Raw genomic sequence first — 16,137 nt, forward strand, 5'->3', positions numbered from 1 at the left:
TGTCCTTGCAGCCACCTGCTCCAGCCCCGGCTCAGGGAGTGGGGACAGGGGAGCAGGGAGCCCACAGATACGCACCTTTATGACATATTGCTCTGCTGTCAGTTTGTACTCGTGGTGTCCGATTGTGAAACTTATGTGAGGCAAGCTGGACAGTCTTCTGCAGTCTACGAGAAACTGTATTCCATGCACTGATTGAGATGGGATCAGTTTGCCTTTTTTTAAGTATTACCCTTTGAATTTGAGATTTTTTGCAGCTGGTAATAGTGCATTTACTACAGAGAAACAGCATCAGGCTTCTGACTTATGGCCCAACACTGCCCTCCAGCTTTCCAGCTCCTGCACTGGATCAAACCAGCCTAGCAGCCTAGACCCTCGGGACCCAGGGCTGATGAAAATCCTCATGAACTCCAAAAGGGACAAGGTGAAGGAGCACTCTGGCATCTGCCCTGTACAACTCGGAAGCAAAACTGAGTGTGTGAACCCCAGCGAGCAAGGTTTGCTGAGCGAAAGTCCTGGGATGCTCTGGCTTGGACTGGGTGGAGGGAGCTGCAGCTGCAGCTCACCCCGCTCCCTCCCATAACATCATTGTTTTAGGGAAAAAAAGCCAGTGAGGAGTACAGCATTTTATAGTTATACTCTGCCCTGGAGTAGGATTTAAAGAGCAGAAGAAGGACTAAAATCTGGCATGGTCATTAATTTACATAAATAATACATTCACTTACAGTAACACAGAAGATCATTTCCTGGCCTTTCTAGTTATTTCATTAAACAACTGGCGTGTTAAATGGCACTGCAGAATGCTCTAAGCCCCAGAGGGATCTTTGCTGTAAACTGTAGTGTTTAAAGTTATTGTTTTAGAGGCTTCCTATAAGGAAGAATCTACTTTTTTTGTTGTTGTTAAATCTGCTGTATGAAAACATAGCCCAAAATCTTGTGTATACTTATCAAGTGTCATACCATTAGAACAAAATAAACCATGGGATACAGAGGACAAGGGTAAGAAAGCCAATATAATGGTTTGTAGGATACAAGAAGCAAGACATAATTCATTTACATAGCTAGTATGTCCAGAACAAGTTAATCCTTGCTGGAAAGAGATAAAAGTTCTGGTAAAATCACTGGTGGATTCACCCAAATATACCAGGATAAATTTGAGCCAAAATACCTAGCCTGTCTGTGATTGCTACAAAAACAGTCATAGAAAGTCTTATTTTCAGGATGCTTTTTTGCAGAATCTGAGATGCTGGTTGAATGTTTTTGTGTCAGCACTGGAGTATATAAACTTATACTGCAATGACCTGTTCCTTGTTTATATTGTACTAATATAAGTACATTGGGAATACATATTTTATCTGTATCCAATAGTATGTACCATTATAAAACTAACTTGCTACTAAAGCATACTGTTTGACTTGTGTCTGAAAATATGAATAAAAATAAATTTAAGGCTTAATTGAGAAAGAACCAGAAGCTTCACCAGTTACACAGATGCAGCTCCAGGTCCTTGTCTTACAAAAGGAGGCAGATTAAAAGTCCACTTTGTCTTTGACCCCTGCCCAGTGCACTGGGCAACCGTAACACTTAATTTTCTTCCAAGTGCAGTTTTGGGTCAGGATCAAGACAACTGTGAAGTTAACAGAAACCATACACGACAGCTTTACTTGGGGCACTGGAGCTGTGGCGACGTGGTAATTACCCGTGGGAGTCAGCCAAGGGCCAGCAATAAGGCACGGTAAAAATAAGCTGCTCTCTCTCTGGAGGCGTGTGGGTTTAGCTGTCTCAGGCTTGTTATCTCAGCACTTTAGACGTTACAAGGGTTTGGTCACATCATCTGAAAATTGCCAGTGGGAAGATGCAAAGGGCAGCAGAGAGACATCCCAGCCCAGCTCATGGGCAAGGCAGTGGGAAAGCCTCACCTACCTCCAGCGACTTTGGCTCATGTAAGCCCCCCCGAGAGGTGCGGGGAGCCAGGCATCACATGTGTGGGGCCAGAGAGGCCACAAAGTGATATATCCAAGCCACTTGGCCTGCTGGAGGAGGTGGAAGTGCTCCTCAGAGGGCAGGCAGGGATGGGAAGGAGGGAGGAGCATCAGCAAGGGGGATGTAGGAGGGAGCAGCAGGGAAGAGAGGAAAAAACAGAGAAGAGACTTAGGAATAAGGTTCAGGAAGATGAGTAAGAGACAGCAGGGTCTGTCCTGCACCCCGTGGCTCATCTGCCAGGAGCCAGTGTTGGGAGCGACACAGCTGTGCATCCCTCTCGGGAGCCCTGGCATGGCACTGCCTGCTCCGCTGCAAGCTGACAGTGAGCGGTCCTGGCAGTGGGGCCGTTGTGGGTCTGTAACTAAAATACTTTATCCTTTCCATTTGACGCTGACAGGGCACCAAACCCCTCCTGGCTCGGGGGAGCCAACGGTTATAACTGGGGTCATTGAAAATCTTCTGATTTTCTGAAAGAAAATATCTGTGATGTAAAGTACAGATCGATTCCTCAAACAGCTGCCCCCATTATTTCCTTTCACACCAGCACTGGCAAGTATGGCAGAGGAGCAGAGGAGGTGGACAGTTGAGAGGAGGACTGGGGCAGCAAGGCAGATGGGTCAAAACCAGCTTGGCTCTGAGTTCAGTACTGTCCTGGAAACAAGGCTTTCGCTGAGATCTTCCTGGAAAATTATTTTCATTATTTTCCCACCCTATAAGCTGTTTGCACCAAATACCAGTTTCTCTTCCTTTCTGGCTGTGTGGTTTTTACCTCTCCAGTCTGCGATGGACTTGCCCCAATATACTCCTGTAATCGCCTGATTTGTGAAGAGGGGCCGGTGATAAGAGAAGTGCCTGAATCAACAATGGCTTCGCAGCCATGGGAGCAAAATGCCACCTGGCCCTGGATCTTTATACTGCAAGTGAAAAACAAAGCATCTTTAAGCAAATGGCATATACACTGCAACTGAAGCAGCATATTATTGCTAGCTAAAGCACCAGAGTATGGACTGAAGTTAAAACTAGCACCAAGCTATGCCAGTCTTAAAAGGCAAGAATGTCTTTAGAAGACAAGAAAGTAATAAAAGGAAAATGCATGAGGAAGATGTCTTGTCTGTGGACCCACTTTTCTCTCTTTGGACTCCTACAGCCCTAATAATTTGCTCCATGCTGATTAATTTGTCCTCACCCACAGGTATGTGTCCTCATTGATTTACACAGCAGGAGGAGGAACGAAGGGACACTGACTACTTTGACTGAGGTTAACAGGAAAGATGAGAGGAGAAGCGAGAGCTGTATTCAGTTCCTGGGTGCCTTAACCTCTTCACTGAATAGTCCACCAAGAGTCAACTTCACCATTGGTGTATCATATTAAAACTTATTAACGTGCTCTCCCAGAAACCAGCTAGGCATGTCACAGCAGATTTAGAGAGCTAATAAGCCCCAGTCTTATCCTGGTGAACCCCCTCTTTGAGAGGCACAAAGGTAAAACACTACAGCTGAGTCCTCCTGCATCTGTCTCACTAGGTGTTTCTGCCTGTGTGTGTTTTACCTGGGAAAGTGAATTCCACCAGGTATTTCATACATACATACATACGTACGTACAAACATACACACATACAAACGTACACACATACATACATACATACGTACTTGTTCAGGTGTATTTGCCAGTAGGTTTTCTCAGTGACTGGGACCCAGTGGATTGAACCTTTGTAGCGGGAATGGTCTATCCCCCCCAGAATCAACTCACCGCCATTCTCGGTGTCATCTCCTCTGAAAGCAGAAGTCAGGTTACCACAGACAGGGGAGTGTGCCAGCACGTGCTGGTGAGATTAGTCTTAAAAAGCACAAAACAAACCACAGCCCTTTCTAAATTCAGACATGGATGGCTGAAAGGGATTATTTCTAAATTATAACTGCATAGGTCCCAACTCAGAGCCTCCAAACAACCTCTGAGAAGACTTACTGTAGGTTGCCAAGGGCTAAGATAGGCATCAGGAGCAGGCTGAGCCAGTTGCTGCTCTCACCTCCAAATAAACGCTAGATAAATTGGTGGAGTTGCAGCTAGGTCCAGGTGAGGTTACGTTTCTTGTCTGAAATGTGGTTACATGGGTGTAGCATGGTATTTCTGTTCATCTCCACTGGCCAGAAGAAAACTTCTGGCAACTCAGTACACAGTGAGCCTGAGCTGAGAGCTTTTCTTTTGTTTATGATCAGCTCGAAAAAGAATAACTGTCTGTCCAAAAATTCATGGTGCTCCCCAGCACATTTTTCCTTTTTACTCCATATTTTTCAGTGTCAAATTGAAAAAAAAAAAAAAAAAAAAGAAATGGGGAAAATTACTTTCTAGAATTGAAGATTTATACAGGTGCATGGTTGTCTCAACAATTACAACAGATTTGCGTCTTTTTTGGCAGTGTCACTTTCAAGACTGACCTTTTCAGATAGAAAGAGAAGACCGGCTCTTCTACCAGCTTCTGGTTCATGATGCTGTCAAACACGGGCAGAGCATTGCCCACTGCTAAGGAGGGGTAGCCCAAGCCCAGCACGCCATCAAAGTGGGCAAGGGCAAAGGTTGGTCCTGGCTCAAACACCGACTCACCAAAGTCCTGTCCCTTGATGGAGATGTTACTTATCTGTTTGGCACAAGTGAAAGTAAAGACACCATCAGTTACGAGAAATTAGCCTCATTTCAGATCCACACAGTGGATAAATTCAGTTTATAAATCCTGGACATCCTTGTGTGACTTGCATCAACAGAGCAGGTGCCCATTGGGCAGGCAGGCTGCACCAATTCCTTTTAATACCTTAATTCTGTGGATGTTTCTTCATAAACCCAGGACAGGACACAAGGAGAGAAGCAGAAATGCAAAATAAAATCTTAGGGATTTGACTGGGTAGCCCAAAGCTGGCGCAGCACCCACGCTTCTCTGCACCCGGCTTGGCAGAACCTCACCCTGCCTTTGCCTCAACCAGGCCAGCATTTCCAGGGCAAGGTCAGTATCTGAACTTCCCTGGAAACAGTTGACCTGGAGGCTGACATTCACTTTAGGTGGACACTCACCTGCAGCGTGTCTTTACCAGCAATGCCCAGAAGTTGTCCTGTGCCATACTGCAAGGAGAAGGCTTCCCCTCCGTGCTCATATGAATCCGACAGAAAGGACTTAAATTTCTGGTGCACCCCTACACAAAACAAATTACACTTGTGCAGCAAGGGGAGGTCACGGCAACACACCTGCACCCTGACGCAGAACCAGATGAGATGTAGGAGAGCCAGATTTTCACTTGCCTTACGAGGAAGGTGTTGATGGAGGTGCCCGTTCTCTTGCAGGCACCCCAGTTTTTCTGTACCTCAGAGGTTATTTTGGATTTTAAAGACAAATTAAAACAAAAATGGGCATTTCCACCACTATTTCTACTCTCCCAGGTTTATTTTCATGCCTTTCACCCCAGCTACCTCATGGTGTGGAGGGATGCCAGGCAGCTGCAGCTGGCACCTGCCCTGGCTGCGGGCGGCACGGAGGGACAGAGATGGAGCGGGAGGAAGATGGAGCCCAGGAGGGGAGAGGGGCCCTTGGGGGTGCTCCAAATCCTCCCCTCCCAAATCCCTACTGAAGGCAATCTTCTTGGGAAAAGAGAAATGGCCAAGGTACCCCAGACACGGAGGAGCAGAAGGGTGAGGGGGGTGGGGGGAACTTTTCTTACTGCATGCTTCGCTGATGCAATAAGCAGAAGGGACCCAAAAATTGGAGGAGCCAGTGTCAAACACAACGGTGAACCTCTGGGGTGGCGTACCAACGTTCACGACTCCGTAGTACTGCGCCTGGGGGAGGAACAACCCAGTCAGACCCATGCTGCCTCCCCATGAGCCATTCCTGAGGAAAAGGCAGACTTGGGAGCTTCAGGCAATGCTTTCTTGGGGGGTGCAGTGCTATTTCATCTAAACATAAATGCACACTACAGGGAACTGTGTCTGGTTCCACGAGTGGCTGTGAGCAGCAGATTTCCCTCCAGCTGCATCCATAACAGTGTGGCATTTTTAAAGCCTTTTAAGTAAACACTCAGTTGGGTTCCCCATGAAGTCAACGAGCCCTCTTGCACTGACTTCAGGGGCGGCAAGGTGAGCCCCAGGACAAGGCTCCCACGCAACCCCACAGGCCGTCAGTCAGCTCACTTCTGATGTCCATGAGAAATCAGTGATGTAAAGACAGCACAACACACCTGGCTCACAGGGCTCCGGCTGGTGACAGAAACACTGTCACAGGTGGCTGGGCTTTTTCCTTTGTAATTAGCAGCTATTAGCAAGTTTAAAAATGAATTCTGTTGCACAGATTGTATCAGATGTACTGAACAAAGTTCATCCAGTGGATAAAGAAACCACTGACCGTCCTTGGATACTAGTTGAAGCCAGAGATAATCTGTGAACACGTGAATGCTGGAGCGAAGAGCTTATCCAGATCCCAAATGCAAGTGTCTAAGTGCCCCTATCTGGACCTGGAAGAGCACTTCAGCATTAAGAGATTTATTTTTAGAAAGAGGCATTTCTGGAATTCAAACGCAGATAGAAAAGCAATACCCAGTGCCAAGCCTTTTGTAGCAATACAAATATTTGAACATGTAACTCCAAGTGCATTCTTGTTAATTAATACATCGAGTATAGTTTCTGACCACGGAGTTTATGGTCTGAATGAGATAACCATGAGAAGGCAGGCAAGTGCACCATTTAAGAGAATATCCAGCCACATAGCAGGATGTTATTCCTTCCTGTATTAAACAAACCTTCACTGATTAATCTGTAAAGTGAGACAGCTCTAAGACATGTTGGTATAAAAAAAACCAAAAAAGAAACAAAAAAACCCCCCAAAAAAACCAGCCCCAAAACAAACAAAAAACCCCACAAACACACTGCACTGAAACCTCTGCAAAACTGTTCCTGGTGCTAGCTGGATATGCTGGGGAAGTGGGTTTTGTTTTGTTATTTTGAGAAGTATCCGTCTTTTATAAGCTTTAAATTTTTCAGCCTCCTTTGTTCTTCTTCACACACATCTCTAGCTCCTCTTGACATACTCCTTTACAGCCCTCAGGTGTCAGGAAGTTCTTGCTGAATTAATTTGTCTTTGCCTTCCCTTCCCTGTCCAGATGCAGCCCCCACAACATTTCTGCAACTTAGCTTTCCTTTAGATGAGCATAATAGAAGAACCAAATCAAATAGAAAACAGAGACCAATAAAATGAACAAAATGCTAAACCCAGGAAAGACTTTACAAGATGGTTGACCTGCTGACTTGCATGTCTGAGATCAAATGAAACTCATATTTTTCCTTTCTTAGTTTAGATGGTAAATTCAGCCAGGTTAGTGTGAGACCCAGGTCAGTCTCAAATATTTAATACACATTAAGCTCAGGACATAAAAGTAGAAAAGTATGAACTCTACTTGGGTCTTTGTTATTACTCATTTATGACTCCATGTGATCAAAAAAATGAGATTTGGGGTTTTTTTTAATATCATGCAAACACCCAAGTTTCTGATAAATAGAATACAGCTAAATGAAATAATCAGATTCTGCTACTAAAAACCCAATCCTGAACCAAGATTGATAAAGGCAAACCTTCCACATTTGTTTGAAGACCCAACCAAGTCCAATACACATGTATACAAAAATAAAACTTGTCACAGGACTACCACTGCTAGATTGTGTCAGCTTTCTACCCAGGTCCCATGCTAGGCTAGATCTAGAAGTACTTTATTTTGCAGCCTGGTAAACTCATTTTTAGTCATCCAGTATTTTTAGCATAGAGCAATGAACCATCTCAAGCTCTACAATTTCATTGAGAGACTAGGTTTCAAATGTGCTGGGGAAAAAAATCTGCCTTCAAGAGAACAACGGGTCCTTATGATTGCATGACCAAAACTGTACTTACATTCATGTAATCGTACAGCCTTTCTGATGCGGTTCCTACTGATAAAGCAATATCTGCAGGGAAGCAGTGCAGGTACCTCCGGGCAAAAACATCAGGATGGTGATCCCTCCAGAATTCCTCTAATTCTCCCTTTTCCTTCAGCTGTTTCTTGATGGATTTGAATCGAATGAGAGGGATTCTATGCAAATAAACACACAAAAAATAACTGGTTCTCCTTTCTAGAGCTTCATATACTCTTTGCTTAAAATTTTGTTTCCTTTTTGAGACCTTGGGTAGCACCAAGCATGGTTACCCCGGGAAGTCAGCTGAGACACGCACCAGTGATACCAGATGTGTTTTCTTACCGTTCCATGGTCATGGTGAATGGGATGTAAACCACAGCCAACAGTATCACCCTCATGGCTCCAAGCGGTGCGGAGGCTGATGACACTCATTTACTCAGAAAGCCCTTTTTTATACCACATTGTCAGCAGAGGGCTGATCACCAGGTCAATCAATCACAGCAGGTCAGTGCTTTGGCAGGAAACCAATTCATTTGCTGTCAGAGTAACCGCTGGATTGTGCAAATACTGGTGCCCAGTGGAGCTACTAAGGCACAGATAACCAGGACACAGTCTAGACCAAGCAGACATTTTACTAACAATCCTTAATGTCTTTTACATAAATATAATAAATGGGGTGGGCTTGGCTCCCATCAGCATGGGAAAGAGAAGGCGATCCAAGCTTCCCTCCGAGTAAGCTGCTGTTCAAGCTGGGTTTATTGACAAGTGGCCCAGAAGTGTCCAACGCAGAGAAAGAGGACGTAATATATAACCACTCCCCTGTTACATGGAGACATTTCAGCACGGCTGAGCAGAGGGACATTCGATAGGGTTGTGACAAGTCATCCCCTAACAACTGAAGATTAATTCCCTGTTTATGGGAGAGCTCCAGTCTAAACATAAATGTGATTGCTACCCTCAAAAAATGGGTCTTAAAAGTCAAAAAGATGACAGCCTGCGACACACAGTAATAAACAGCCAGTGGCTTTGTACACATTTCAGCAAGACATTTGGAAGCGCTCGCCAGGATTTATTTTCCTGTGAGTTTCCTGAGGTTGGCGGTTCCCACCCTGCCTGACACTTGGGTTCAGGTCAAGCTGTCAGGAAAATAATGGTGTCAAAAAGAGACTCTGGTCTGGCAGAGAGCAACCCCAAACCCATTAGCTGCCTGGGAGGAACCTCAGCACTGAGTCTGCAATTTACTTATGAGACTTTTTGAATCTTTCCTCTACACAAGAAAGTGCAGTGAGCAATGGCATACTGCAGCCTAGCACGCATTAAGGCTAAATTGGAATAATCAGCCATTTTTGTTCAAAAGACTATGCTGGGATGCTGGGAAAAGAGCAATAAAGATTATTCCCCTGCAATACATCATTTATTTCAAATAGACTGCTCACCACGTGAAGGTGAACTGGAACTACATAACCCCTCCAAAAGAGAGCAGATGTGTGACTGTGCAGCAAAGGATGAGTGTCAAAAACACAGAGGAGGCAGGAGTCATCATCCGCTCTAGCAGCAATGCTCCAGTCGGGGAAAAACAACAGAAAAAACCAAACACACAGTATTTGTGAGGAAAGAAGGAGTCCAAACACCTGTCACACACTTTAAATAACTGTAAAGCAAATCATTATGAGTACATACTAAAGACATTCTTTAAAACTGTTCCTTTAATGCTCCTTCCTATGATTGAGGAGGTGCACGAGAGGCTTAAAATCAATGATTTTAGAGCTCTCTTCATTAGTCCTCTGGTTTTGAAATACATGGTTTGCTTTTTCCAACTTACCTCCAAAATTGTGAGGACTACACAACCTGCTCTCAACAAAGGCTGAGCCTGGTGTCATCACACAGATGAGTGCAGAGCTTTGGATGTGAAAATCACCAGTATAGCTATTTTAATGATTTATTTTTTAAAAAAATAAAATAAAAAACACCCTCAAAAAATTCAGGAATAACACACAGCTTTTATATTGATTTCCATTTTCTTGATGTTTTTTTTTTTAATTGTCTAGCTTTGAGCAGTGTTCCCTGTTTCTTCTGGACTCAGGTTTTTTACACACTTTCAGCAAGCATCTGTGTTTTCTGTCCCATAGCCGTCCCAGCCATGGAGCTGCAGGAGCTGGGTGCTGGCAATGAATGAGAACGGTGAGCAATAGCTGCGGTCATTTGTGAACTCTCAGAAAGCAAAGGTATTTCTCAAGGAGCCTACATGTGCCACCTGACGCGTGGCAGAGCAGATGCCATGCCCTCTGGTAGGGCAGCGTCACTTTGACAAGAGCAAGACAATGCCTGTGCTGAGTGCCTTTGTCACTTGAACTTTTCCTCAAATGCCACAAATGCTTCTGGGAAGTCATTAATGTTCATGTTGGAGGGCATCAGGATAGCTTTGAAGATGTGAAGTGGCTTTCAAAACACCACCCTAGGTCTACCGAGGGGACTGCCTTTGCCTTAGAGACTCCACTGAGTCGCTGATTCTCTGAAGGTTCAAGACTGATCATTTTATTGCAAATGTAGCCCTGCATTGTCCCACCACACAAAGGTTATTTTTTTCCCAAATACTCTGCTCTCACAGTGTGTTCCAAGCAGACATTCATTTAGCCAACAGAGGTACAAAATGCAGCAACAAAAGGTCATTGTGACTTTTTTTGATAAGCTGGAATAATGATTAAACTACAATGCAGAGGATCCCTAAGAAATAGTTGTCTGCAGTTTAAAAGTTCCATTAAGAAGAACTAATTCAAGGAGAAAAAATATAAACGTATATGTGTCTATAGACATAAGGTATATTGCAAAGTTATTTCTCTCCGTATGGATTACAAAGAAAAATGTCCCTAAACTCTGTTATTAATATATTCTTACTCAGACTTCTATGTTGTTCTGATCAGGAGGATATCTGAAGGAATTTGCCTAAAGGAGATGTCTTTGCCATGGATGTAAATTCATTACTATATACAGCAGATGCATTTGCTTTTCCACACCTGCAGCATACCATGCCTTAACAGGGCAGGGAGCCTTGCCTTTAGAAGGTGCCATGGCTGCTTAGAAATGGAAGCAAATACAAAAATCTGCTGAGGGCCATGGGAATATTTTCTTAAAAGTCAGATCTCATTCTAGGGTGACTGCTTGGAAAAGGATGCCCTGCGAAATCCTGGAATGACACGTTCCCCACGGCAGTCCTCTGATAGGGCATGTGGTGTTGAAGCAGTAAAGAAGTGGCTACTCTGAGATGCTCATTCCATGCGAATTGTCTCTTGCTGCTGGGACGCTACACCCAGCACATCCCACCTCCTGTTGTGAGAGAGTATTTCCAGCCCCTCTCTTCCACAACATGGCCACAGATGACTGCAACGTATCTTTGTTCTCCAGGCTTGACTCTCTGCCCAGCTTTTCTCTCCAAAAGCTATTTTATAGCACTCAGATCACAGCACTTGCTGTTCTCTGTCCTGCTGCAATACTGGACCCCAGATGCCCTCTCTGTTGTTCTCCTTCCCCAGGAAACCCTCCATACATCCTTCATACCATCACTGCTGCAAAGCACAGACACTCATCTTGCAGGGAAAAGACTAATAAACATCCTATAGCCTATACCCGACTGATAGCTGAGAGCTGCTTTACATTTGAAAGCAAGTGATGGTAGAGCTCTCTATTACCAGATTTGACCAGAGCCCCAAGGGCCACCTTAACAGTTTGATACTGCCTTTTTCTCAATCTTCTGTTTGTTCTGCTTTTTGTTTTTCCAAGAATAGGTGGCTGCTCCCAGCAATCACATATTTCGGTTATGTAGCACCTAATGCCCAGAAACTGACCGCAGATTGTTTGAAGAAAGTGTCGTCCCTAAATTATGGGAAGTGTGGAAAATCATAGCAATGACCTGTAGATATCAAAGTAGAGAGACAGCTGCCAGAAAGGCTATTTCACCTTAAAACACTCTGCCAGCTTTCAAACCTAAAGATCGTGGTACAGCCATGGCCAACACACAGGTGGGACAATCCCCAAGAAAGCTTAAACCAGCAGCAGTAGCTCAAGAAGCCCAAGTATACAGAGGTACCTACACATGGGAAAGCTCCTCCTAAAAATCAGAGGTGCCCTGACCTGAATGGCAACGGGTCTTGGTGAGAAAAGGAGGGGAACAGTTTACACTGTCACATCTAAATAGTCATAACTTCTAACACTGTATTTATCTCACTCATAACAAGTGGGACTCTTGATGGAATTAAATCCATGGCCGTTTCTTGCCAGGTTTTGGTACAGACACGGGAACTGCAGTATCACGGTCAGAAGGCAGATGGAGAACAGTCTGGGCAGGTTGTGATAGCGAGTGTATTAAACGGGGATTCAGACAAGAAGCAAAACATAATGTAATGAAAAAGGCCCTACAGAGTCAAGAGTGCCAGAGGCTATAGTAAACACCGTTAAATTAGGAACATAAATAGTAGAACAGCTCAAGATAGCAGTTTGCCAAGTATTTGTGTTAAAGGTTCAAGAGAAGTACTGGGTGGCAAGTTACTCTCTCAAATTATGTATTTGGCACCTTCCAAAGTAAATCCCTAAAAGTGCCACTCATCCAGAAAGCCAGTCAAGTCTTGACAGGTATTTTAAACAAGAATTCGATTACATCCGACATTTCCCCTGAAAGTTTCATGAAAGCTAAACATCTGCATTTAAAAATTTGGTCTTCGGTGGTGTTTACTTTCCCGAGCCAATCCCTGCAGCCAGCACCAGCTGCACAGACAGCACAGCCAGAGAGAGAGGTGAGGGCCTGGGGCAATGGGGCGACGGTTTGGGGCAAAATGGGAGAACATTTATAGTGCGTGGGAAGAGGCAAGAAGGAATGTTTAGGGGGGGAGTGGGAAAGTGAGCAGGAGTGCGAGTGAGAGAGGGAGACCTGCGCTCAAAGTTGTCCTGTCCGTAATCCCCGTCACCAAACACTCATTCGGTTATCAGAAACATTTCAGAGCCCTTGAGATGAATGGCTGGTGCCATGTAAACAGAGCCTTATATTGGGAAGAGGGAGTTACCGGCAGGTCAGTGCACAGCAGGAGAAGACCAAGGCGGGCCCCTGTCCCTCGCAGTCCCAGCGATCCCTGAACAAAGAAGGTTGCAGGATGGGCAACAGTCTGAAAGCCATCATTGCTTTTGTGCCCTCTGACGAGTGCCAGAAGTACCTTGTGGAAGACCTAGAAGAGATGCCAGTGGATAAAATGGTGGATCTGAGTGGCAGGCAGCTGAGGCGGCTGCCTCTGCACATTTGCTCTTTTAGGGAACTGGTCAAGCTGTACCTGAGCGACAACAACCTGAACCATCTGCCCCCGGAGCTGGAGCAGTTGCAAAACCTGCAGATCCTGGCGCTGGACTTCAACAACTTCAAAGCGCTGCCCCTGGTTGTGTGCACACTGAAGCAGCTGTGCATCCTCTACCTGGGCAACAACAAGCTCTGCAGCTTACCTCTTGAGCTCCGGCTCCTGCAGAACCTCAAGACCCTCTGGATCGAGTCCAACTGCCTGCAGTGCCTGCCCGAGGTGGTGTGCGAGCTCAGCCTGCTCAAGACCCTGCACGCCGGATCCAACGCGCTGCGCACGCTCCCCGCCCAGCTGCGGTGCCTGCAGGAGCTGCGCACCATCTGGCTGTCAGGCAACCTGCTGTCCGAGTTTCCCCCCGTGCTCCTGGACATGCCTTTTCTGGAGGTGATTGACGTGGATCGCAACTCCATCCGGTACTTCCCCAGCCTGGCTCACCTCCCTGGCCTGAAGCTGGTGATCTATGACCACAACCCCTGCAGGAGCCAAAGGGGTACGTAGGGTGGGGAGATGGTCAGAGGAGAGTCCCGAACCCCGCAAGCGGTCCGGAGCGGTGATAGAAATCACGCTGGATGAGAAACCAGCAACACCTCCTGCTGCCAAGCTCGAGCCAGAAGTCGAGCTGAGCTGATGCTCAGCTGCACATTCTGGCAACGGTGGCAGTGTGCTCACAACACTCCCCAACCTCTCCCTCTCCCTAGCTTGCTGGTGTCCAGGGAGCAGCGTGCCACCTGGATAGTCTTCAGCAGTAGGTGCACTGGCTTAGAGCTAGGTGACAGCAAAACTCTTGTACAGACACTCCCTTTTGCGCAGCACTCTCTCTAGAGCAAAGACGTCCTCCCTTTCCCCTCTCTTCCCATTCAGGGTCCTCTCAAAGTCTGCAGTAGAGATGAAGACGTGGTTTAGATGTTTTCCATGGGTGGACTGTATGTACAGAGCGTATACGGACTCACTGCTCTTCACCCACAGGCTCTCTTCTCACCTCTACCTTGCTGAGGTGTCCGAGCCTCAGCTCTCCGGTGTAGAGTCACAGCTCTAACGTAACCCACAGCATTTGTCTCAACGACTTACCTGCAACGCAGCAGCAGCATCTTGAAGGTTTCCCTGTCTGCCGTGTAGGAAGCAGTGGCAGAGCCCTGGCTGCACTATTGAGTGCGTACATACCAGTGAGCTCTCCTCTTACCGCTGCTGCCTTTCTCCTGGAAAATTAGCAACAAATTGTCAAGCAGCACTTCAAATTATGACAAGGAAAGCAAGAGGTACTGATGCCAGTTTGTTACTGACACACTGCCTATAAGGGCTGCTGTACATGCTGAGTTTTCATGCAGTAGCAAAGAAGAAAATCAAAACCTGACTACAACGGAAAAACCACAAGAGCTGCAAAGGTAAACTTTCATGAGTAAAACCCAGGGCTGGGAGCCTGCTGCTACAGGTTTGCATAGAAGTTGAAGCTGAGGTGAACTTTACTCAGTTGACTTCAGCCAAGTGTTTCTCCAGCTTGCAACTCAGACTGGTTCTGATCCCCTTGGAAACATACTGAACTCATTTTTTTTTAAAGTATGTTTTGCTTTAATTATGTAACACAGAAAATAAATCTGTCTCAAAACTACATTTTTAGCTTTTGATTCCATAGCCCAGACCATCGAGTTTGGAAAAAGACAGCTTTTTTTAAAAGGGCGGGGAGCCCTTGGTGGTGCAGAGCAGCGACTTCCCTCTCTGCCTCACTTGTCAGTGGAACTCTCACCAGCACAGCCTGCAGAAGTGACAGCTGACTTCCCAGAAAAGGTTTGAGTCAATGCCAGTTCGTGACTGCTTAATGTCACTTACATGCTTGAAAAATTATCTGGAAATATATAGACTCTGCTAGCACTTGCTGTCTTGTTAAATGAAGTCTGGATTTGGATCTGGCTGGCACCTATGTAGTGTGCTTACTATTCATTAAATGAAATAAAGTGTACTAGCATCTCACAGTTAAACCATCCCTCTTTGTAATTAACTGAATTCTCTCTTTGCAAATTCTTTAACTTTGTTCCAACACACCAGTTCTTCCTACAAAACAAAATTATTCAACAGGTCAAGAGTTTGGGGCTTTTCTAACATCCAAGTTCAATGTTTTATTTCCAATGGAACTGACATGGTGCATTATTTATCTGAAGGGGTGGGGAAGAAGGTGCTTTCAGCCGGTTGTCAATGGTTTGCATTTAACACAGCTCTCTCTACGCAGTATTGTCACTTTTGGAGATCTGAAGAGAGTCTTTTTTGAGATTTGTTCTGTAAGCAGATTCTCTTCCTTTCAGGAAACCTAAGGGATAAAAATGTTTGCACAGATACTTTCTTGATTTCCAATCAAATCTTCCTGCTTTGGCAGACTTCTCCTGGTGTTTGCCAAGGCACCACATTATCCTTGCAAGGGCCGGAAGGGTCACAACCCCCAGCTGGCACCTCTTGATGGGCTCCCACATCTCTGCCTTCCTCTGCTTGCTGCATCATGGACTTCATTACGACCTGAACATAAACTAGTTCAATTAAGAACCACATTGCCTTTGGAGCAACTACTGGAGTAGGAAAGAGGTAGCCCATAATAGACATGAAAGGGGGGAAGAAAAAAGGGAACGCAATGCAGCCTGGCACATTTTCCAGTAACTGCTCTCTATTGTAACAGTCAGTGTAAAGCCAGCCCGAGTCCAGTACCTTATAGTCAAACACACAGGCTGTTTGGTCCAGCATGTTGGTACCTCTGCCAAACCGCATCTTCCTCTTACCGCCCCTCAGCAGAACTCCTGCTTACATAAAATTTGTGATGTAAAAAGCTGTAAAATCCTTTAAGTTGTAGTTCTGGGCATTGACCAAGGTTCATCTTCAGCTTTTTCTTTTCCTTTCATAATCAAAAAATAAGTAATA

General features: G+C 45.4%; 2 protein-coding genes across 2 annotated transcripts in view; one reads left to right on the forward strand and one right to left on the reverse strand.

Annotated features, from left to right (window-relative positions):
* Positions 1 to 8,301, reverse strand: part of LOC104470968 (cathepsin E-A-like) — an 8,493-nt gene extending 192 nt beyond the window's left edge. Inside the window, exons 1-8 of the mRNA XM_010086111.1 lie at positions 8,246 to 8,301; positions 7,902 to 8,079; positions 5,686 to 5,803; positions 5,045 to 5,163; positions 4,417 to 4,616; positions 3,631 to 3,753; positions 2,750 to 2,894; positions 76 to 174 (exon numbers count right to left, since the gene is read on the reverse strand). Coding sequence (XP_010084413.1) covers positions 76 to 174; positions 2,750 to 2,894; positions 3,631 to 3,753; positions 4,417 to 4,616; positions 5,045 to 5,163; positions 5,686 to 5,803; positions 7,902 to 8,079; positions 8,246 to 8,301 — 1,038 coding nt within the window. The remainder of the gene's footprint in view (positions 1 to 75; positions 175 to 2,749; positions 2,895 to 3,630; positions 3,754 to 4,416; positions 4,617 to 5,044; positions 5,164 to 5,685; positions 5,804 to 7,901; positions 8,080 to 8,245) is intronic.
* A 4,743-nt stretch (positions 8,302 to 13,044) lies between these two features.
* On the forward strand, positions 13,045 to 13,867 carry LOC104470971 (leucine-rich repeat-containing protein 10-like). The gene is given in 2 exon segments (XM_010086113.1): positions 13,045 to 13,718; positions 13,720 to 13,867. Coding segments are annotated over 2 exon segments (822 nt in total).
* The last annotated feature ends 2,270 nt before the right edge of the window (positions 13,868 to 16,137 follow it).

The sequence above is a fragment of the Pterocles gutturalis genome, unplaced genomic scaffold, assembly GCF_000699245.1.
Source record: "Pterocles gutturalis isolate BGI_N339 unplaced genomic scaffold, ASM69924v1 scaffold46930, whole genome shotgun sequence".
Lineage (NCBI taxonomy): Eukaryota > Metazoa > Chordata > Aves > Pterocliformes > Pteroclidae > Pterocles > Pterocles gutturalis.